Source organism: Aotus nancymaae, unplaced genomic scaffold (genome assembly GCF_030222135.1).
Source record: "Aotus nancymaae isolate 86718 unplaced genomic scaffold, 86718_ANA_hifiasm-v0.15.2.pri h1tg000049l, whole genome shotgun sequence".
Classification (NCBI taxonomy): Eukaryota; Metazoa; Chordata; class Mammalia; order Primates; family Aotidae; genus Aotus; species Aotus nancymaae.
The window spans coordinates 32932809-32954238 of NW_026988463.1; the positions used below are offsets into that span (position 1 = coordinate 32932809).

General features: G+C 52.2%; 1 protein-coding gene across 6 annotated transcripts; it reads right to left on the reverse strand.

Moving 5' to 3' along the window:
* Positions 1-378: 378 nt before the first annotated feature.
* Positions 379-20725, reverse strand: SLC25A18 (solute carrier family 25 member 18). Of its 6 annotated transcripts, none has more exons than XM_064362801.1 (11): positions 20588-20725; positions 14932-14994; positions 9403-9552; positions 8288-8410; positions 7926-7981; positions 6995-7085; positions 5820-5938; positions 3971-4136; positions 3206-3360; positions 1625-1700; positions 379-1200 (listed from the first exon to the last, which is right to left on the reverse strand). In XM_064362801.1, the coding sequence occupies exons 3-11, from the start codon at positions 9420-9422 to the stop codon at positions 1059-1061; spliced, it is 948 nt and encodes a 315-aa protein (XP_064218871.1). In that variant the 5' UTR covers positions 9423-9552; positions 14932-14994; positions 20588-20725; the 3' UTR covers positions 379-1058. The 6 variants fall into 6 exon arrangements, with proteins under 6 accessions (XP_064218871.1, XP_064218872.1, XP_064218870.1 ...); XM_064362802.1 differs by lacking the exon at positions 20588-20725 and adding an exon at positions 15299-15786 and having other exon boundaries at positions 9403-9525; XM_064362800.1 differs by lacking the exon at positions 20588-20725 and adding an exon at positions 15299-15786.
* Between the last annotated feature and the right edge of the window lie 705 nt (positions 20726-21430).

A 21430-nucleotide genomic window follows, 5' to 3' on the forward strand; every position in this document is an offset into this window, starting at 1 on the left:
ATTAGCCCACGTTTCACAGCAGGTGGGGACTAATGTAAACACCTCCTGCAGCAGGTGCTGGCTTCTCACGACTTGGCCCCAGTGGTGTGACATTACTTCTCCTGGAGCGGCCGGGGCACGAGGGGGGCTCTCCCGGCACACTCAGTTCCTCCAGATGATGTGCTCAGGAAGGGGTAGAATCAAGGCCTAAAACCCAGTGTCGCTCACAATCAACCCTATGGCTGCGTTCCTCCACCCCCGTAAGTTAACAGTTTGAAGAGTGACGGGGGCCTGCCTCCACGCCCTTTTTAATATTTGGTTTTGAAATGGATATAGAAAAGTAGATGGCGACACCATTCATTCACTGCAGCCTGTCTGCTGTGTGCACGGAGTCACAGATGAGATTTAACCGGTCACCTTTATTTCAAATAACAGTGTTCTGCGGAAAGGGGGCGAGGGTCTTTGAGAGCCTGGGCTCTGGGGGAGGGGCCGGGCTGCTCAGTCGGAGCCAGCCTCAGCCCTCAGCCATCTGAGGATTTGAGAGGGTGCCTGGTCTCAAACTAGATGCTGACTTTGAGGTTTTTCATGGTCCCTTGCACTTGTGAGCCTCCTTTTCCTCAAAATCAATCAGTGCTAGGACTCATCATAAGTTAGTTAACGGAATTCAAGATGATTAACAGCGAAATCCTCAAGCTGACTCAAGAATGCCGAGTTTGTGAAACAGAAGAAACAGAAATGCTAAAACATAGAAACAACCCTTCTATCTTGACAACCTGTTAAAGTCCTGCAATTAATACAACTAAAGCAAGTACTATTCTTGTGGAAAAGTAGGTGGTTAGGGGCTTCCGAAAGCCCCAGGTAGCCGTGCCCACAAAGGAAACGAGCGTAGACACAAAGGAGAAGGCTGTGCTCAACGTGCTGTTAGAGTAGGGCTGTCTCTCCCGAGATTGAGGTAGCACTACAGTGTACAGCGTAGCGGACAAGACAGGCCAGGGTGGCCTCGCCTGCCCTTGTCCCCTCTAGGCTAAGTAAAATGGGCTAGAGGGCCGTGAGTGCAGGGACTTGAGCGCCAGCTGTGTCTACTCAAAACACTTTAAGATGCGCTCTCCAATCCCAATGAAATAGACCCCTTGAGCAATCCCAAAGAGAGGTGCTATGACCAGCGCCCGGCAGCCAGCGCCTTTCATGAAGGCAGATGGTCCCTCCTGAATCCAGAGTTTCCTGTGGAGAAAGAAGAGCCAGTGAGCCGGTGGGCAGGGGCATTCTGCAAGCAGCCCTTCTTAGTGGCGGCCTCTCCACCTATGCACCTCTCCTTCAAGAACAGTGCCTTGCACAGCAAGAGTCCAGCGGTGTGGGAGCTGGGCCTCGCCTGCCGGGTGCGCGCAGGTTGGTTACGTATGCAGTTAGGTCAAGGCCTTGGAAGTAGGCGTGGTGTGACTAGAATCTTCAGTGAGAGGTGCTGTAGGGGTGCCAGAAAGAAAAAGGCTCCCAGTACATCCTGTTTTCTTTGAGAGGTGAGGGAAAGGGAAAGACTTCAAAGAAACCCAGAGCCCTGCATTCAAGTTGGTCTCTACATCTGGTCTAGGCAGACACCCACGCAGAGGAACTTGTCCCAGCCACCATGTGAGAGGACACTGGCTCTCACCTGGCACAATCGGTGATCCCGCTGTACATGTCCTCACCCAGGCCTTTCTTGAGGGTTTGGATTCGCGTTTTCAGAACTAAATCAAGTAAAAGCTAAAGTGAGTAGTGAACAGCTGACTTTCAGTGTCCTCCCCTCCACACAAGGGGCTGGGTCCTCCTTTAGAGCCATTACATCATATAAAGCTGAGTGATGAGGCCAATTCTGCCATTATGTGGTCTGTAAATGGAGGTGTCCTCTGTGGGCCTCAGCCATAAACTAAATGAGTCACGTTATTGTGGCCCTGTTTGTTTTTGTTGAGACAGGGTCTTGCTCTGTTTCCCAGGCTGGAGTGGCATGGCACAATCACAGCTCGCTACAGTCTTAACCATCTGGGCTCAAGTGATCTTCCCACCTCCGCCTCCCAAGCAGCTAGGACTACAGGAATGCACTACCACACCCAGCTAATGTTTTTACTTTTTTTTTTTTTTTTTGAGACGGAGTTTCACTCTTGTTACCCAGGCTGGAGTGCAATGGCGCGATCTCTGCTCACCGCAACTTCCGCCTCCTGGGTTCAGGCAATTCTCCTGCCTCAGCCTCCTGAGTAGCTGGGATTACAGGCACACGCCACCATGCCCAGCTATTTTTTTGTGTTTTTAGTAGAGACGGGGTTTCACCATGTTGACCAGGATGGTCTTGATCTCTTGACCTCGTGATCCACCCGCCTTGGCCTCCCAAAGTGCTGGGATTACAGGCGTGAGCCACCACGCTCGGCCCTGTTTTTACTTTTTTTTACAGACAGGGTCTCTGTTGCCCAAGCTGGTCTTGAACTCTGGGCACCTGTCTTGGCCTCCCAAAGTGCTGGGATTACAGGGGTGAGCCGCCGCACCTGGCCAGGTTACTATTGGTATAGGAAGTCTGCCTATACATGTTAGGGGGGCTGGAAGCAGCCCGAACTTGGGGGAAGCATTATCTTCTCACACCGGGTTTAGCTCCCACCTTTAGCCCAAAATTTTATTTATTTATTTATTTATTTGAGATGGGGTCTCCTGCTGTCGCCCAGGCTGGAGTGCAGTGGTGTGGTCTCGGCTCATTGCAACCTCCGCCTCCTGGGTTCAAGCAATTCTCCGACCTCAGCCACCCAAATAGCTGGGACTACAGGTGCCCCTGCCACCACACCCAGCTAATTTTTTTGTATTTTTAGTAGAGTCGGGATTTCGCCATGTTGGCCAGGCTGCTCTTGAACTCCTGACCTCAGGTGATGTGCCCACCTCGGCCTCCCAAAGTGCTGGTATTACAGGCGTGAGCCACCACGCCTAGCCAGCCCCAAATTTTAAAACATCAGCAATCATTTATAGCTGAGGCTCACGACTCTTCTGAGGGGACAAAAAGCTAAAGGAATCAGCATCTTGAAGGCGAAGGGATGTGTCAGGGGTGAGAAACAGAAAAGCAGGGTCTCTGGGCACTGTCTCCGTGACGGCCTCTAGACAGCCTCTGCCAGCGGCCAGATTGCAACCCAAGGTCTTCCAGGGTTGGGCTGCTGCATCTAATAGGGCAGAAGTGCTGTTTATCCCACAGAAACGACATGTCTTCCCACATCCTCACCATCCAGAGGTGTCACTGCGACCGCAGCTATGGAACCTGCCACACAGCCTGACGTGAAGGAATGTGCAAAGGACGCCTTACCGGCGAGTTCGTTGAACCCCAGGTTGTTAAGGTTGGCAAACAGCGGGAAGTAGATGACGGAGAAGGGAATGTCTCTGCAGAAGAGGAAGAAGCACTGAGCTCCGATCCACCCTGGGGCTGCCACCCAAGGTCAGACAGTGAACTTTGCTGTGGGCTGTAGGGCTCGCCGTCAGGAGCCGCTACGACTCGTCCCTGCTTCGGTACCCCGTGAGCATGGGTAAGGGACAGCAGGGGACAAAAGAGCTGTTGCTGTCCGTCCTGCCCTCCCAGCACCTTCCTCTGCCCTGTAGCACCTGCAGTCTCTTGACTTCCAGAGGCAAGTCTGAGGCTGGAAACCGTTCTGTAAAGGGGCAGGCAGGCCAAGGGAGGATGAGGGGCATGGCTTTGCATTTACTACCAACTCTGCAGTGCTCTGTAGACAGGGCTTTCTGAGGTGCCTTTGGGCCACAAAACCCTCAGCCGTCCTGTGGACCTGGTCACTGGAGACAGGGCCTGAAACGTTAGTCTTCCAGGTACCCATTCTGTGCCACCATCGCCAATTCTTGATAAAACACGAAGCATGGAAATGGTCTGCTCACCTAGGTTTGGATATTCCGGGAAGGACAGAGGCAGAGAGGGAGAGCCAGCCCTCTGGCCCTGTGCCCTCCCGTGCACTTGTCCTAGGGGACTGGAAGAAAGACTCACCTGAGGAGAGTGGCACCCAGGCCCCTGTAGAGCCCCGCCAGGCCCTGAGTGCGGAGCAGCTCCCAGGCAATGAGGGCGGCAGAGGGGCGCTTGTGGGTGGAAGCTGGACCAGTTGTGTAGGACCTGGAGGAGGAGGGCACTGAGGCCGGGCCCTGATGATGGGCGGCTGGAAGGGAAAGGACAGACCCCATCACTACCCGGTCCCCAACAGACGCTGCAAAACACTCCCACGAGTGTTGCTGTCAATCCCTGCCCCTGGGACAGCTCAGAGGCCAGGCTGACACCTTAACTGGCATCTGGATGAATGTCCTCATTTTAATTTTAGAATATTAATTTTTGGCCAGGCGCAGTGGCTCACGCCTGTAATCCTAGCACTTTGGGATGCTGAGGTGGGTGGATCACCTGAGGTCAGGAGTTCAAGAATATTAATTTTTGGCTCTAAGAATGTCCTCCTAAGGTCTGCAGTATCTCAGGAGCTATCCCAGTGCTGGGAACACCTCCCAAGAGCGCAGCCACTGTCTGGCCTGCTTGCTTCTCGGCTGCGTTCGTTACGGCTCCATTCCTTGCCCTCCCGTTAAAACGGCTTAGGTTTTCTAAGCCATTTCTCAGCCTATGTAGATCATTTCTATTTTTATTTTTGTTTTTTAGATGAAGTCTCTGTCACCTAGGCTGGAGTGCAGTGGTGTGATCTCGGCTCACTGCAACCTCCGCCTCCTGGGTTCAAGCAATTCTCCTGCCTCAGCCTCCCTAGTAGCTGGGACTACAGGCGTGCGCTACCACACCCAGCTAATTTTTATAGTTTTAGTAGAGACGGGGTTTCACCACATTGGCCAGGCTGGTCTCAAACTCCTGACCTCAGGTGATTCACCTGCCTTGAGCTCCCAAAGTGCTGGGATTACCGGTGTGAGCCACTGTACCTAGCCTAGATCATTTTTAGACAGAAAAAAAGAATTTGCTGCTTTCCACCATTAGGCAGAACATACATGAAATTCCCATGTCCTGAAGTGCTAATAGGATGGGATGGCCTCCCTCAGGCTTCCAGGACGCCTCCTCCTGCTCGCCCCCCAAGGTGAGGTGAGCAGGTCCTTCCTGCCCTTCCCTATTGGAAGAATTTGATTTTTTAAATCATGCAAAGCCCATCATTTGACGGGTTCAGTATTACTCATCAGAATGGAATTATACCACATTTAAAATGTTGTCAGGCCCGTTAATGGCCATAGGATTTGTGACACTGAAATTCTGTGAATATTTATATTCCTAAATCTCAGTGTCAGAAGGGAAGGGCACCACACGGACTGAGGGCCGTCGCTCATTGCCAAGTGCTGCATTGGGTGCATTACGAGTTAGCGTGTTTAATTCGGACATTGCAGTTTAGCCCTAAGGAGGGGTCCCCACATCCCTTCCACAGTTGGCCAACTGCTGCTCTTTTTTTTTTTTTTTGAGACGGAGTTTCGCTCTTGTTACCCAGGCTGGAGTGCAATGGCGCGATCTCGGCTCACCGCAACCTCCGCCTCCTGGGTTCAGGTGATTCTCCTGCCTCAGCCTCCTGAGTAGCTGGGATTACAGGCACGCGCCACCATGCCCAGCTAATTTTTTGTATTTTTAGTAGAGACGGGGTTTCACCATGTTGACCAGGATGGTCTCAATCTCTTGACCTCGTGATCCACCCGCCTCGGCCTCCCAGAGTGTTGGGATTACAGGTGTGAGCCACCATGCCCGGCTGAAGACTTCTACCTACTTCGAAAGCTGACTGGTCACACAGCCCAGCAAATGAGGGTGGGATGTGGGATGTGCCTGGTTCCAATCCCAGCCCTTTGCTGTTCCCACGGGATGTGGGGACAGGCCTCACCCAAGCGTCCAGCATCCTGCAGCTGAATCTTGAGCATTTCCATGGGACAGGTCACCACTACCTGGCACATCCCAGCGCCACACCCAGCGAGCATTTCCATCTTCAGGTTCCGCTGCATCCTACGGAAACAGGCATCAGGCTCCTTCAGCTGCAGGCCCACAGGCCCATCCTGGTGCAGCTGCCCTCCTGTGAGAGGGGGACTTTCCCTGGATGGCACCCATGGCTGCCACTCACCCAGCTGGGTAAGTCATCAGCTGGCCCTCAGGTGTGGTCTCTGTACTGACAGGAGACTGAGTTTAAAACAAAGCCTGAGCCCGGCGCGGTGGCTCACGCCTGTAATCCAGCACTTTGGGAGGCCGAGGCGGGCGGATCATGAGGTCAAGAGATAGAGCCATCCTGGCCAACATGGTGAAACCCCGTCTCTACTAAAAATACAAAAATTAGCTGGGCATGATGGTCACATGCCTGTAGTCCCAGCTACTCGGGAGGCTGAGGCAGGAGAATTGCTTGGACCCTGGAGGCAGAGGTTGCAATGAGCCGAGATTGTGCCACTGCACTCCAGCTTGGCGCCTGGCGACAGAGGGAGACTCTGTCTCAAAATAAATAAAACAAAGCCTGCTACAGTGGCAGCACCATATGGAAGCTGAAAAGTGACAAAGAAACTATCCAGGCCAGGCACTGTCCCTGACCCCTTCAGGAAGATCACTGGGCAACATGAGTCACAGAGAGAGCTAGAAAGGGTTTGGGGGCTGATTTGTTTCTCCTGAGGTGAGGTCTCGCTCTGTCACCCAGGCTGAAGTGCAGTGGAGCCAACGCGCCTCACTGCAGCCTCGACCTCCTGGGCTGAAGCGACCCTCCTTCCTCAGCCTTCTAAAGTGCTGGGATTACAGGCATGAGCCAGTGCACCCAGCTGGGTGGCTGAGTTTTAAAAATGTATTGGCTAGTTGATGGATTTGTCTGTATAAATATTCTGTATTTTCTCTATATTATTTGTCACACTTCTAAAGTACACCAGCTCATTCTCTCCTTTCACACTGCAGCAGCCCAAACACACCAGCCCTCAGACATGTGTGCACATATGTATATGCATGCAGGTAGGTAAACTGAGGCAAGTTTGAAATCTTCTTCCTGCCATATCTCCCAAAAAACACACAGGGAATGATCTAACCCCATACCCATCTTCCATGAGCAGCTGCCGGAAGAAGTCATTGGCCGCCAGCTTGATGGCCTTCTCTGGAGTGACCAGAGTGAGGTTCACTGCAGCCCCTGGAAGTGAAGGACAAGATGCGGAGTCAAGACGCTCCCAGAAACAGCAGTTCCCTGGGTCTGCCCCTCAGTCCTAGGCAGGCCAGTCTCGGAGTGAAGGGCATCAGGGCCGCGCAGGACTCCTGGGCCTATTTCACCAAAACAGCTTTCCATTCCTCCTCCCTGCCACATTCTCCTCTTTGTATGTATTTTTCCTATGGACTCCTCAGTCCGGTTATCAGGAAGCCATTTGACTTTTGTCGCTGCTGGTAGGGTTGAGTAACAGGCCCCGGCGCCGGGATTGCGGTTCCGCTCCTCTGTGCCGCACAGCCAGTCCCATTGGTTGCTGGCTCGGGGCTCTGAGGGGTTTGTGTTTTGCTTCTCGGGGGCATAAGCATATCAGCTCCTACTCAACTCCAGCTTTGGATCCACTGTTCAAGGCAGCCTCAGGGCTGCGGACCCCGCCGGGACCGCAGCACCGCTGGACCGTGCTGGGGAGGAGCCACCCAGAACTCCTGGCCAGGAGCTCAACCTCCTTCGCTCAGTCCCTTTCAGCTTCTCCCTCTTCACTCCTAGCCAGGCAGAGAGAGGCGGACAGCGGAGGGGACAGGAGAGGGGCAGGCAGGTAGGGTGGGCTCTTAGTGAGGCGGTGGCGAGGATGTGCTCTGGGAGTCTCGGGAAGTCTTATCAGGACCCAGAGCTGCCTCTGTCTCCACCCAAGAGAGCAGAAGCTCATCAGGAGCGAACCCCTGGCCGCCCTGACCCCATTCCGGCAGTCCCAGGACAGAAGGAACACCAGTTCCCCGCGTGCCGTCCGCTCACACCTGCTGCCCAGCCTCCCCGGGGTTCTGAGAAGCCCACCTCGGTACATGCCGAAGAAGCCCTCCGCCCGCGCCGTCTTCATCAGGCAGTCGATCCTGGAGGCGGAGGCCAGAAGAGGAGTGGGCGTGCAGCAAGCCTCCTAGCCCCTCCGGGCCCTGCCCCCGCCGGCATCTCCCGGAGACCCGCGCTCCAGCCCCGCGCTCAGCGCTCAGCCCTGGGACTGGAGGGAAGGGCCCCGCCCCCGACGTCCGGCCCCGCCCCCGCTCCTGCCCCGCCCCTCCTGCAGGCGCCCCTTCTGTCCTGCCCCTGCCCCTCCTGCCCCGCCCCTCCTGCAGGCGCCCCTCCTGCAGGCGCCCCTCCTGACCCGCCTCCGCCCCCCACACTCGCCCGCCAGCACCTACATTCCTTTGTACATGGCTTTCCCATGCTGGTTCTGCAGCCGAGTCTTGGCCAGGTCGACGGGGAACACGCAGGTCACCCCCACGAGCCCTGCCACGCCGCCGTTGATGAGTTTGGCTGTGATGCTGGGACACCGGGAGGAGAGAGGCCGAGGGAGCGGCGGGTCAGGGAGCGGAGGCCGCCGGGAGCGGGCAGGGGCGCAGAGAGCGGGCAGCCCCAGCCCACAGACGTCCAGAGACCCTCCTCAGCCTCCCTGGCGAGGCTCCGGCCCACACGGGCCCCCACGCTCACCAGGGCTGAGGCATCGTGCTGCCACCCGGGCAGTCCCAGAGCTGGGACCTGCAGGGGCTTCTGGGAGGAGCCCAGCTCTGCCCCCGTGGGGCCCACCAGGGCACCGCTCGGCCCCAGCGCTGGCTCCTCCGCGACCTGCAGCCACGTGTGCAGCTGTCACACAAACTGGCTGAGGGTCAGGCAGCACCGAGTTTGAATCCTGACTGCGACCCCGCCTCTCTGGGCCTGTGATCCCCTGGAACTCACTGCAGGGTTGCGGAGGACTGTGGAAACCGTGCCTGGGGAGAATGCCCGCTATTGTTCATAATAAGAGAACAGGATCTTCCCACAGTGAGGGCTTTACATAGGTCAGTCTGTGCAGATGATCCAGTTCCAGCCAAAAGTGAAGCCACAGTTTAGAGAACAGGGCCTCCACCCTGCTAGGTATAGGAGCTTTGGAAGACGGGAAATAGCAAAGCTTTCAGGCTGGAGGCAGACTGAGCACATTTGGAGACGGATTTACCCCGAAGTGGTAAGAGCAGATTACTGTGGGCCTTTCACAAAGGAAGAAACTTGGGACAATAAAGAGAAATGTGGACTAAATTTTGCAGTCAGAGGAGATGAACTCAAACAAATCGTATTGAACAATAATATACATGTGCACAGATGCCTGTGTGTGTGTTTGCCCCAGTGGATGTAGTGCAGGTGTTATTTGGGGGACAAGGGTCTCACTCGCTCTTCCCTGGGACTCAGCTTGTTCTTCAGAAACCTAGATGTGCTGTCATCACAGTGACTCTTCCTGCCAGGCCCAGGGCCCAAGGCCTCAGGCTGCCCCAGCCGAGCTCACCTCAGATCCTGGTGGGTCATTCTGCAGGGGCTGGGGATCCCGGGACACGTGGGTTTTGAGCGCAGCCTGGCCCGAGCCGCCTTCCTGGCAAGTCACGACCTCCCTGGGCTGCAGCTTCCTCCCCTGCAAAGTAGTCAGAGCAACGCCCACCTCACAGATGGGTGAGAACGCACATCACTAGTGGATTTTTTTTTTTTTTTTTTTGAGACGGAGTTTCGCTCTTCTTACCCAGGCTGGAGTGCAATGGCACGATCTCGGCTCACCGCAACCTCCGCATCCTGGGTTCAGGCAATTCTCCTGCCTCAGCCTCCTGAGTAGCTGGGATTACAGGCATGCGCCACCATGCCCAGCTAATTTTTTGTATTTTTTTTTTTTTTTTTTTTTTTTGAGCTGGAGTTTCGCTCTTGTTACCCAGGCTGGAGTGCAATGGCGGGATCTCGGCTCACCGCAACCTCCGCCTCCTGGGTTCAGGCAATTCTCCTGCCTCAGCCTCCTGAGTAGCTGGGATTACAGGCACGTGCCACCATGCCCAGCTAATTTTTTTGTATTTTTAGTAGAGACGGGGTTTCACCATGTTGACCAGGATGGTCTCAATTTCTTGACCTCGTGATCCACCCGCCTCGGCCTCCCAAAGTGCTGGGATTACAGGCGTGAGCCACCGCGCCCGGCAACACTAGTGGATTAATGCTACCGGCTTGCCCCACTCTTCCCCCTTCCTGAACCTTTTGGACTTTGGGATTCAAATCAGAATCCTGGAACTTTTAGACTCTGGGGTCAGATAAGAAGGAAGCCGAATGAAAGAGAAGGATATGGCCCGCTGAGGCTGGAGGAGAGGCTATCTAGGGGCATTTTGGGCAGAGCGATGGGGGTGGTGCCGGAGGGAGTGAATGGGCTGGGAAAGGATTTTAAGGGGAGTTGCTATAGACTAGGATCCCTCTCATGGTGTCCAAGAACTACAACAAAATACTTAAAATACTTAAGAGGGCCGGCGTGGTGGCTCACCCCTGTCATTTTAGCACTCTGGGAGGCTGAGGTGGGTAGACTGCCTGAGGTCAGGAGTTCGAGACCAGCCTGGGCAACACAGTGAAACCCTGTCTCTACTAAAAGTACAAAAGAGGGCCGGGCGGATCACAGAGATCCTCTGTGAGGATCTCCCCTGCACTCCTCACTGCTCTCCAGGCTACCAGCAATTCTTTCTTGTCTCCAGCTATTTTGTTTCGGGTAAGAAAAGAAAAGGGGGACGGGGGAGACATCATTCTTTCTGTCGGTGCTACATTAATCCATTCAGGAAGGTATTTGTTCCAGGTCTGTGATACAGTAGTGAACAAAGACACATTCTAGTTCTCAAGGACTTAAGTTTGGCTGGGCACAGTGGCTCACGCCTGTAATCCCAGCACTTTGGGAGGCTGAGGCAGGTGGATCGCTTGAGCCCAGGAGTTCAAGACCAGCCTGAGCAACGTAGTGAAACCCCGTTTCTACAAAAATACAAAAAATTAGCTAGCTGTGGTGACCCAGCTACTCAGGAGGCTAAGATGGGAGGATTGTTTGAGCCTCGGAGTGGAGGTCGCAGTGAGACAAGATCACGCTACTACACTCCAGCCTGGGCAACAGAGTGAAACAAAACCCTATGCCAAAGACAGAGAGAGAGAGAGAGAGAGAGAGGAGAAGGAAGGAAGGAAGGAAAAAGAAAGAAAGCAAGAAAGAGAGAAAGAGAGAAAAAGAGAGGCAGGGCACAGTGGCTTACTCGAGTAATCCCAACAGTTTGGGAGGCCGAGGAGGGCAGATCACCTGAGGTCAGGAGTTTGAGACCAGCCTGGGCAACATGGTGAAACACCAATCTCTATTAAGAATACAAAAATTGGCTGGGCATGGTGGCTCACTCCTGTAATCCCAGCACTTTGGGAGGCTGAGGCGGGTGGATCACAAGGTCAGGAATTTGAGACCAGCCTAGCCAACATAGTGAAACTCCATCTTTACTAAAAATACAAAAATTAGTGGGGCATGGTGGCATGCATCTGTAGTCCTAGCTACCCTGGAGGCTAAGGCAGGAGAATTGCTTGAAACCTGGAGGCGCGCCGGGCGTGGTGGCTCACGCCTGTAATCCCAGCACTTTGTGAGGCCGAGGCGGGTGGATCACGAGGTCAAGAGATCGAGACCATCCTGGTCAACATGGTGAAACCCCGTCTCTACTAAAAATACAAAAAATTAGCTGGGCATGGTGGCGCGCGCCTGTAATCCCAGCTACTCAGGAGGCTGAGGCAGGAGAATTGCTTGAACCCAGGAGACGGAGGTTGCGGTGAGCCGAGATCGTGCCACTGCACTCCAGCCTGGGTAAGAAGAGCGAAACTCCGTCTCAAAAAAAAAAAAAAATTAGCCGGGCGTGGTGGTGCATGTCTGTAATCCCAGCTACTTGGGAGGCTGAGGCAGGAGAATCACTTGAACCCACGAGGTGGAGGCTGCAGTGAGCTGAGATTGTGCCACATCACTCTAGCCTGGGTGACAGAGCAAGACTCTGTCTTAAAAAAAAAAAAAAGAAAGAAAGAAAAAGAAATTGTGGTTCCCTGGCTACTGGAATAGGGGTATTTGACAGATGCTAGAGAAATGAGGGACACTGTAATCCCAGGGCCACTAGGAGACAGATAGCTAGACAGACGTGGTAATGTCTCCACCCATGAAGAACACCTGCCTGCTGTATGCCTCTCCACCCTGAGGCTGTGCCAAGCTGCTGCGAATCCCAGCCCCGGAAGTTCCCTTGAGCAGGTGTGGTCATCAAAGCCTATGACTTGACAAGATTTCTGACAGCAGTAAATACATTAGTCAACAGGCAATAAAGAGAAAACCATTTAGCCAGTCAAGGTTTGAAAGCAGTCATAGCACCATGAAAACCGCAAACCTGGCACCAGGGCCAATCACTGCTCCCCAAGGCAACGCACCAGCCTGAGTGTTAGTCACGCTACAGATATTTGTTGAGTGCCTACTGTATGCCATTTGCAGTTCTAAGCAGCAGGGACACAACTAGGGACCAATGCAAGGCCTTGACCTCCACAGAACTGACATCCTGCTGGTTCCGGCACTGATGGGAAGAGATTGTAAAGCGACACAGCCCACCCTGCCACAGGGAAGCCCATGTGTTCTATCAACACAGGTCCTGAAGGACCCCTGGCAAGGGGCGCTCTTCCAGCGGACGGGACCCGGGCAGCCGCATTTCCTGGCCACAGCGCTTGCTACGCTACCAAAGGATTTGGTCAACAAATAGACACTTGTTTGATTATTGAGTCCTTTCATTTAAAGTTCGCTGGATGCTTCAGACTGTCAGCCAATGACTTGCATTTCTCCTACCTTCTTCTTCTTTTTTTTTTTTTTTTTTTTTTGAGGCGGAGTCTTGCTCTGTCACCCAGGCTAGAGTACTCACTGAAACCTCCGCCTCCCGGGTTCAAGCAATTCTCCTGCCTCAGCCTCCCGAGTACCTGGGACTACAGGCGTGCGCCACCATGCCCAGCTAATTTTTGTATTTTTAGTAGATAGAGACGGGGTTTCACCATGTTGGCCAGTTGGTCTCGATCTCTTGACCTCGTGATCCGCCCACCTCGGCTTCCCAAAGTGCTGGGATTACAGGCGTGAGCCACCGCGCCCGGCCTAATTTTTGTATTTTTTTTTTTTTTAATTTTTTCTTTTTTCTTTTTTAAAGACAGGGTTTCACCATGTTGGTCAGGCTGGTCTTGAACTCCCGACCTCAGGTGATCCGCCCACCTTGGCCTCCAAAGTGCTTGGATTACAGGCATGAGCCACCGCGCCCGGCCCAATTTTTGTATTCTTTAGTAAAGACGAGGTTTCACCAGGTTTGCCAGGGTGGTCTCGAACTCCTGACCTCAAGTGATTCACCCGCCTCGGGCCCAGCCTTTTTTTTTTTTTTTTTTTTTCTTGAGACAGAGTCTTACTGCGTTGCCCAGGCTAGAGTGTAGTGGTGTGATCTAACTAGTCTCGAACTTGTCAGCCTCAAGTGATCTGCCTGCCTCGGCCTCCCAAAGTGCAGGCCTGAGCCACTGTGCCGGGCTGGAAAAGCGATTCTTAATACATTGTAACTGAGGATCATATTGTAAACAAGACACACTATTTAGAGAAATGGCCCTAGCGGGCGAGCTGCAGGGAGGAGCGGGCAGGGTTTTCCAAGCTCCCCCGATCACACTACTTTTCATTCTTCCCATCTGAAAGCATCCCATTCTCTTGACTCCTCCGGCTTCCCCTTCCGTGCAGTCACTTGCTAGATCACCACAGATTGTCCCCCGGGATGCCTGAGGGCTCCTCACTCAGCGCCTTGCCTTCAGCCTCGCTGTCCTCAAATCCACCTTCCACGGGCCAAGTGGGTGAAAGGGCGCGGGGGCGGTTTCCCGCGGCTCTCGGGACGGCTCCCCTCCCGCGCAGCCCGCCCTGCTTTTCCTCTCCCTCACCCGCCGCTTTCGGGACACGTCAGTGTTGCATCTAAGCCTTGCACATACTGTCCCCTCACCCAGGACACTCACTCCACATCCAAACCCAGTGATTTACAAACTGTTGTCTGGGCTTCAGCTCAGCCATCACCTCCTCCCACCCGCCTTTCTGGAGCCCCCCAGTTCTTGGCTAGGAGCCCTCCCCTGTTATCCTGTTTAATATTCAGTTGCAGCAGTTACCGCATTACGTTCATTATGTTAACACTGACGTGCTTCCCCATGAAAATGACTAGTTATTTGTAAGTTAAAACAGTCTCAAGCTGGGCATAGTGGCTCATGCCTGTAATCCCAGCACTCTGGGAGGCTGAGGGGGCAGATCACCTGAAGTCAGGAGTTCAAGACCAGCCTGGCAACATGCTGAAACCCCGTCTCTACTAAGAGACAAAAAATTAGTCAGGCGTGGTGACGTGCACCTGTAATCCCAGCCGCCAAAGAGGCTGAGGCAGAATTGCTTGAACACGGGAGGCGGAGGTTGCAGTGAGCCGACATCACGGCGCTGCACTCCAGCCTGGGTGACAGAGTAAAACTGTCTCAGAAAACAAAAGTCTCAGGGCTGTATCCTGGCCATGGTGCAGAGGCATCCAGTAAGCGTCCTTGAATCTAGAAGCCACCAGGAGGACGCCCCCTCGACTTCACTGTCAGACTTGTCATGAGACTGCCAGTTCCACCGTAGAGCTGTGCTCATTTCTTCCCGCCATGAGCAGCTGGGCTGGGGGCCTCCGGGTGAGGACCATGTCCCCGTCTGCCTCCTCTTATTAGCAGAGCAACGGTGAGTATTCCCAGGAATGAACCCCTCACACTAGCAGCCAGGAGCCAGTTCTTGACTTATGGCCAAGAAAATCACTTGTTTCCTGGCTTGGCTGTAGCCTGGGATGTCCCATATTCAGGGGCGGCCACTTCCTCCCGCCCACCCCTTCTGACTCTGCCCAACAAATGGGATGAGTGTCCCTGTTCCTCTGGCTGCTCTTCCTCTTTCCCCAAATGGTTTATTTTGCTAGAATAGTCTTTTCCTACCAACTCTGAGCTTGATGCAGACACTTACCTGCTTTAGGTAAGAACCTCTGCCTTTTCTGGAACCCAGGATATAGTCCAGATCGCTGCCGAGCTGCAGGGAGAGGTGGCTTTCAGTGCCGGCCAGCCTGGGCTGGTTTTCTCTTCTGCGGTCGGTTTCCCTCCCTCTGCATTCCCCTCATTCCCGCCGCAGAGTTCCAGACTGTCCCGCACACTGCACCTTCAAATAGGCTGGGTTTGAAGCAAACCCCAAAGAGGTCACTATCCAGTCAAGCCACGCTGTTCCTCCCCAGGTGGCAAGTAGGTTGCTGTTGACTTGGTTGCTAGTATGGCTGGGACAAAAGTCCAGGCTGGGAAAAGACTGTAACAAAGCAGCTTGGGGGTGAGGGGAGACTCACCACCCACTTAGAGACCTGGAAGCCAGGGCAGAGGACAAACACTGAAAATCAATGCAATGCAAACACTTCTGCAAGACATTTGGCACCAGCAGCAAATCCCTGTTTCTTGGTCTCACGCACTTTCCTTACTGTGGATAACTGGCTATTTAAGAATCCTGGGAGGCACCCTCCCTGCAGGAACACATTTTCTGTTCATCTTGCATGTATTTGTTGGGGGCCGTCATGTGCTGAGCTGCAGGAGGGCTGCAATGTAGTTCTGGCACATTCTCCGCTCTTAAGAATGTTACAAGTGAGTTGTGAACTCAATGCTGCAATTCAGGAAGATTTCTCCCAGTCTTGGAGACATGGATAGGTTTCAGGAAGAAAGTGGCAATTGATTTTGGGCTGGAGAAAAGGCAAAGACGCTGATGGAATGATAAAAGCAAGGACAGAGACGTAAAATGGAAATCCAGCGGTAAAGAGTCTAATTTGGGGCAAAAGAAAAGGCTGTTAAACCATGTTGGGTGCAGATCAAACGGGACCTTGCTGCCAGGCAAAGGGGCTGGGAGAGGTGAGGAATCTGCAGTGGACACTTTGAAGTCAGAGATGCAGATTCAGAGCCCAGTTCCTAAATTATTAAATTTTTTTTTTTTTTTTTTTGAGACGGAGTCTTGCTCTATTGCCAGGCTGGAGTGCAGTGGTGTGTTCTCGGCTCACTGCAAACTCCGCCTCCTGGATTCAAGCAATTCTTCCACCTCAGCCTCCCAAGTAGCTGGGACCACAGGCACGTGCCACCATGCCCTCCTATTTTTTGTATTTTTAGTAGGGACGAGGTTTCACCATGTTGGCCAGTATGGTCTTGATCTCTTGACCTGCTGATCCACCCGCCTCGGCCTCCCAAAGTGCTGGGATTACAGGCGTGAGCCACCGCGCCCGGCCAATTATTAAGTATTACGCTTCAAGCAAGTTACTTAGTGCTTTCTCTATAAAAGGGGGATGGGACATCCATGGAACAGGACTGTGAATATTCCATGAGGCTGTAGAGTGGACTTGAGGATACAATTGCTTTTGAAATACTTTGAACCTTAGGTTACTGCTTATTAACTGTGTGACCTTAAAGAAGTTGCTTAATTTCTCTGTGCTGCTTGCTCACCTATGAGATAGGACTGATATCTAGATACGTATCTAGATTCTTAGTACAGTGGCTGGAACATAAAAGGTGTTCATATGCTAATTCTTTGTAAAATATATATTATTTTTGAGACAGTGTCTCGCTCTGTCACCCAGGCTGGAGCACAGTGGTATGATCTTGGCTCATCGCAGCCTTGACCTCCTGGGCTCAAGCGATCCTCTCACCTCAGCCTCCCACGTTGCCGGGACTACAGGCATGCCACCATGCCTAATTTTTATTTTTATTTTGTACAGACAGGGTTTTGCCATGTTGCTCCAGGCAGGTCTAGAACTCCTGACCTCAAGCCATCTACCTGTCTCGTCTATCAAAGTGCTGGAATTACAGACGTGACCCACCACACCCAGCCCATGCTAATTTTCTTCCTCCTTCTTCGGGTGGGCCCAATGGAAAGCTGATAGAGGATGCTATGGAGTAGGGACTCGATGGGACAGTTCAAGTGGTTTGGGCAGGTCAGGGAGATTACAGTAAGCTAGGGAAAAGACACATAGCCTGCCTACGGGAAGGAAGAGATGTGAGTGGGTTCTGTGAAGATCCAGCAGGGCTTGGCTGGTGATGGAACACGCCAGAGGCAGGTATCAGATTGAAACATGGATCAGCAGGAGAAAGATACATTATCTCCCCCAGCTGATCACGTTAGAAGCAGGGGTAGGTTGGCCGGGCGCAGTGGCTCACGCCTGTAATCCCAGCACTTTGGGAGGCCAAGGTGGGCAGATCACGAGGTCAAGAGATCGAGACCATCCTGGTCAACGTGGTGAAACCCCGTCTCTACTAAAAATACAAAAATTAGCTGGGCGTGGTGGTGCACGCCTGTGGTCCCAGCTACTCGGGAGGCTGAGGCAGAATTGCTTCAGGCAGAGGTTGCAGTGAGCCGAGATAGCACCACTGCACTCCAGCCTGGTGTGTGGTGACAGAGCGAGACTCCAAAAAAAAAAAAAAAAAAAAAAAAAAAAAAGGGGGGGGGTAGGTAAGGAGAGAGAGTAGGGAAGAGAAGTTTGGTGCTGACATGAGCTTGAAGTGGCAGTTGCAGATAAGGGATGACAGGAGGCACCAGAAACAGCGGTATGGGGCCGTGTCACGCCCACAGGCGTGGCTCAAAAAAAAAATAGAAAACAGCGTTGGCGAGGATGTGGAGCAATTGAAACCTTTGTGCACTGCTGGTGAGAATGCAAAACAGGGCAGCTGCAGTGGAAGACAGTATGGCAGGTCCTCAAAAAAGTGAACACAGAGGCCAGGTGCGGTGACACACGCCTGTAATCCTGTGCTTTGGGAAGCTGAGGCAGGAGGATCACTTGAGCCCAGGAGTTAGAGACCAGCCTGGGCAAGACCCCATATCTACATTTTTTTTTTTTTTTTTTTGAGACAGAGTTTGACTCTTCTTGCCGAGGCTAGAGTGCATTGGCGAGATCTCAGCTCATGGCAACCTCAGCCTCCCAGGTTCAAGCGATTCTCCTGCCTCAGTCTCCCAAGTAGTTGGGATTACAGGCATGCACCACTGCGCCCAGCTAATTTTGTATTTTTTTTTCTTTTTTGAGATGGATTTTCGCTCTTGTTACCCAGGCTGGAGTGCAATGGCGCGATCTCGGCTCACCACAACCTCTGCCTCCTGGGTTCAGGCAATTCTCCTGCCTCAGCCTCCTGAGTAGCTGGGATTACAGGCATGCATCACCACGCCCAGCTAATTTTTTGTATTTTTAGTAGAGACGGGGTTTCACCATGTTGACCAGGATGGTCTCGATCTCTTGACCTCGTGATCCACTCGCCTCGGCCTCTCAAAGTGCTGGGATTACAGGCGTGAGCCACAGAGCCCGGCCTAATTTTATATTTTTAGTACAGATGGGGTTTCTCCATGTTGGTCAGGCTGGTCTTGAATTCGCGACCTCAGGTGATCCACCCGCTTCAGCCTTCCAAAGTGCTGGGATTACAGGCGTGAGCCACTGTACCTGGCCATAAAATTTTTTTTTAAATTAGTCAAAAAAAAAAAAAAACAAACCGAAACAAAAAATTAGGCAGGTGCTGTGGTGTGTGCCTATAGTTCTAAGTACTTGGGAGGTTGAGGAAGGAGGATCACTTGAGCCCTGGAGTTGGAGACTGCAGTGAGCTCTGATCGTACCACTGCACTTTAACTCGGGCAACAGAGCAAGACCCTATCTCTATTAAAAAATAAAAAACAGGGCCGGGCGCGGTGGCTCACACCTGTAATCCCAGCACTTTGAGAGGCCGAGGCGGGTGGATCACGAGGTCAAGAGATCGAGACCATCCTGGTCAACATGGTGAAACTCCGTCTCTACTAAAAATACAAAAAATTAGCTGGGCATGGTGGCGCGTGCCTGTAATCCCAGCTACTCAGGAGGCTGAGGCAGGAGAATTGCCTGAACCCAGGAGGCGGAGGTTGCGGTGAGCCAAGATCGCGCCATTGCACTCCAGCCTGGGTAACAAGAGCAAAACTCCGTCTCCAAAAAAATAAAAAATAAAAAATAAAAAGGAAATTCTGATACATACTACAAAGACTTTGAAGCCTGATGCTAAGTGAAATAAGTCATAAAAGGACGAATATTGTATGATTCCACTTATATGTATGGACTTAGAGTAGTCAAGAAGAGTAGAAAAATGGTTGCCAGAGGATGGCTGGAGGGAGAATGGAGAGTCAGTGTTTATTTTTATTTATTTTATTTATTTTATTTTTTATTTTTTATTTTGAGACTGAGTTTCACTCTTGTTACCCAGGATGGAGTGCAATGGCGCGATCTCGGCTCACCGCAACCTCCGCCTCCTGGGTTCAAGGAATTCTCCTGCCTCAGCCTCCCGAGTAGCTGGGATTAAAAAAAAAAAAAAAAAGAAAAAGAAAAAGAAAAAGCCTAGATAACCCTTAATGGGTAGCCTTGGTTGGGAACCACTGGTTTAGAGTGCTTCAAAGCCAAACATGAGCTCACGAAAGTAGAACAGACTCACTGCAACAGCGGCTGGGGAGATGCCACAGAGAGGAAGCGGGGTGTGTTAAACAGCTGTGAGGGCCGTGTACACTGGGTATGCCTGGTCTGTCAGCTTTAGGCTCCAAAGGGAGCCGGACTGGGTGGGATGGGCAGGGAGGGCATGAGGGAAGGTCTCAAATTTGCAGTCATTCTTGTTCTGCTCTCCTTCTGAGGCTTGGAGTAGAGGGACTCCATTGCTCTTAGTCCCTACTAATTGCCTAGCAAAGTGTGGGATGCATTTCCTACAGCTTGCTATGTGATGCCTCAGGTTTGAATGAGAGGTTCAGCTCAGATTAGTTGCATCTAGGGACTAAAATGTAAACGCCAGGGCTTTGCATCAGAACCATGCAAGCTGCATCTGTTGCTAGTTACAAGAGCACTGGGCCCTTTAAGGTGTGAGGCGGGGTGCTAAAATGTGCATTTCTTTTTTCTTTTTTTTCTTTTTAAAGAGACGGGGTTTCACCATGTTGGCCAGGATAGTCTCGATCTCTTGACCTCGTGATCCGCCCACCTCGGCCTCCCAAAGTGCTGGCATTACAGGCGTGAGCCACCGCGCCCGGCCTGAAATGTGCATTTCTAACAAGTTCCCCGATGGCCAGGCTACATTTTGACATCACAATATATAATGTGACCGAGAATGATCAGAGAAGACTGAGATAGTGGGGACAGGAGCACCAGCACTTCTCCCAAGCTGCAGCTTCTGTGGATGTGTGCTGTCTTTGGGAAATGTTTAGTATCACACCAGACGCAATTACTCACGCTGCATTTTCTGAATTATGCAGTCTTCATCTCAGAGTGGAGCCAGGGCAAAAGAGGAATTCAAGCAGGAACAAGGAACCGAGAGCAAGCAACGAAGCTTCATCAGTCCCCAAACTGATAAGCCCGCACGCAGCTCTGTCCAAAATGTGCTGAGAACACTAACACTCCACCCTCCCGTACCATTCACTACACTGCAGGGAGGAACCAAAAATCTCTTTCCTTAATCTGGTATCTCAGTTAAGCAGTGCACTCTTTCCAGAACCTTGCTACAGCCGTTTTCTGTATTCTGTATTTGTTCTCCCTTCATTATGAACCCTGAGCAGATGATTCTTAGTAACTAGGCCAAGTACAAGGCGCACGGTGGGGATTGAATAAATACTGAAAACTTGCCTGCGAGCGAGTCAACATTCATCTCAGTTGTTGAGGCAGTCACAGGCCAGGCTTCACTTGGCTTTTCTCACCGCCTACTCCATTCCTTCTCAAAAGCAAAACCCCTGTAACTCAATCAAGACAGTTGAAGGTGAGCAAAAAAACAAAACAAAACAAAAAAAAAACAAAGCAAAACCCCTGGATATACCCAAAGAACTGGTTTCATTGCTTTAAAAAATTCTGTCCAGGCCAGGCGCGGTTGACTCATGCCTGTAATCCCAGCACTTTGGCAGGCTAAGGCGGGTAGATCATGAGGTCAAGAGATCGAGACCATCCTGGCCAACATGGTGAAACCCCGTCTCTACTAAAAATACAAAAATTAGCTGGGCGTGGTGGCGCGTGCCTGTAATCCCAGCTACTCAGGAGGCTGAGGCAGGAGAATTGCTTGAACCTGGGAGGCGGAGGTTGCAGTGAGCTGAGATCACTCCAGCCTGGCGATGGAGTGAGACTCCATCTCAAAAAAAAAAAAAAAAAAAAAAAAAAAAAAAAAAATTCTGTCCAGCTTTAACCGGTTAGAAGAGGGGTCCTTGCCCTTGTCATATGCTGTCCAGAATGAAGTCCAAATCCAGGATTCTAGGAGCAGGTCGGGCTTTCCTGACCCTGCGGAAGTCTCAAGGGCACCTGCATTGATATGCGTGTCATGGCTGTAGAAGGGGGCTGGGATTTCAGCACACAGTAGCCAAATCTGGGGATCTGCCAGCTGCCTTCATCTTCTTGGCTAGTATTTTGCACCCAAGGGTTTTTATAAAATTGCTTAGCAGAAAGCGGACTAAAACAGATGCACAGATGTTCTCCCTACAAAGT

What these genes read in the sequence shown, in the direction of transcription:
- SLC25A18 (XM_064362801.1), bottom strand. Translation starts at nt 9,422, where the DNA reads ATGACCCACCAGGATCTGAG. An exon ending in AAAGCCATGTACAAAGGAAT is followed by an intron (nt 7,982 to 8,287) that starts GTAGGTGCTGGC and finishes CTCCGCCTCCAG; the next exon opens with GATCGACTGCCTGATGAAGA. An exon ending in CGCAGTGACACCTCTGGATG is followed by an intron (nt 1,701 to 3,205) that starts GTGAGGATGTGG and finishes TACTTGATTTAG; the next exon opens with TTCTGAAAACGCGAATCCAA.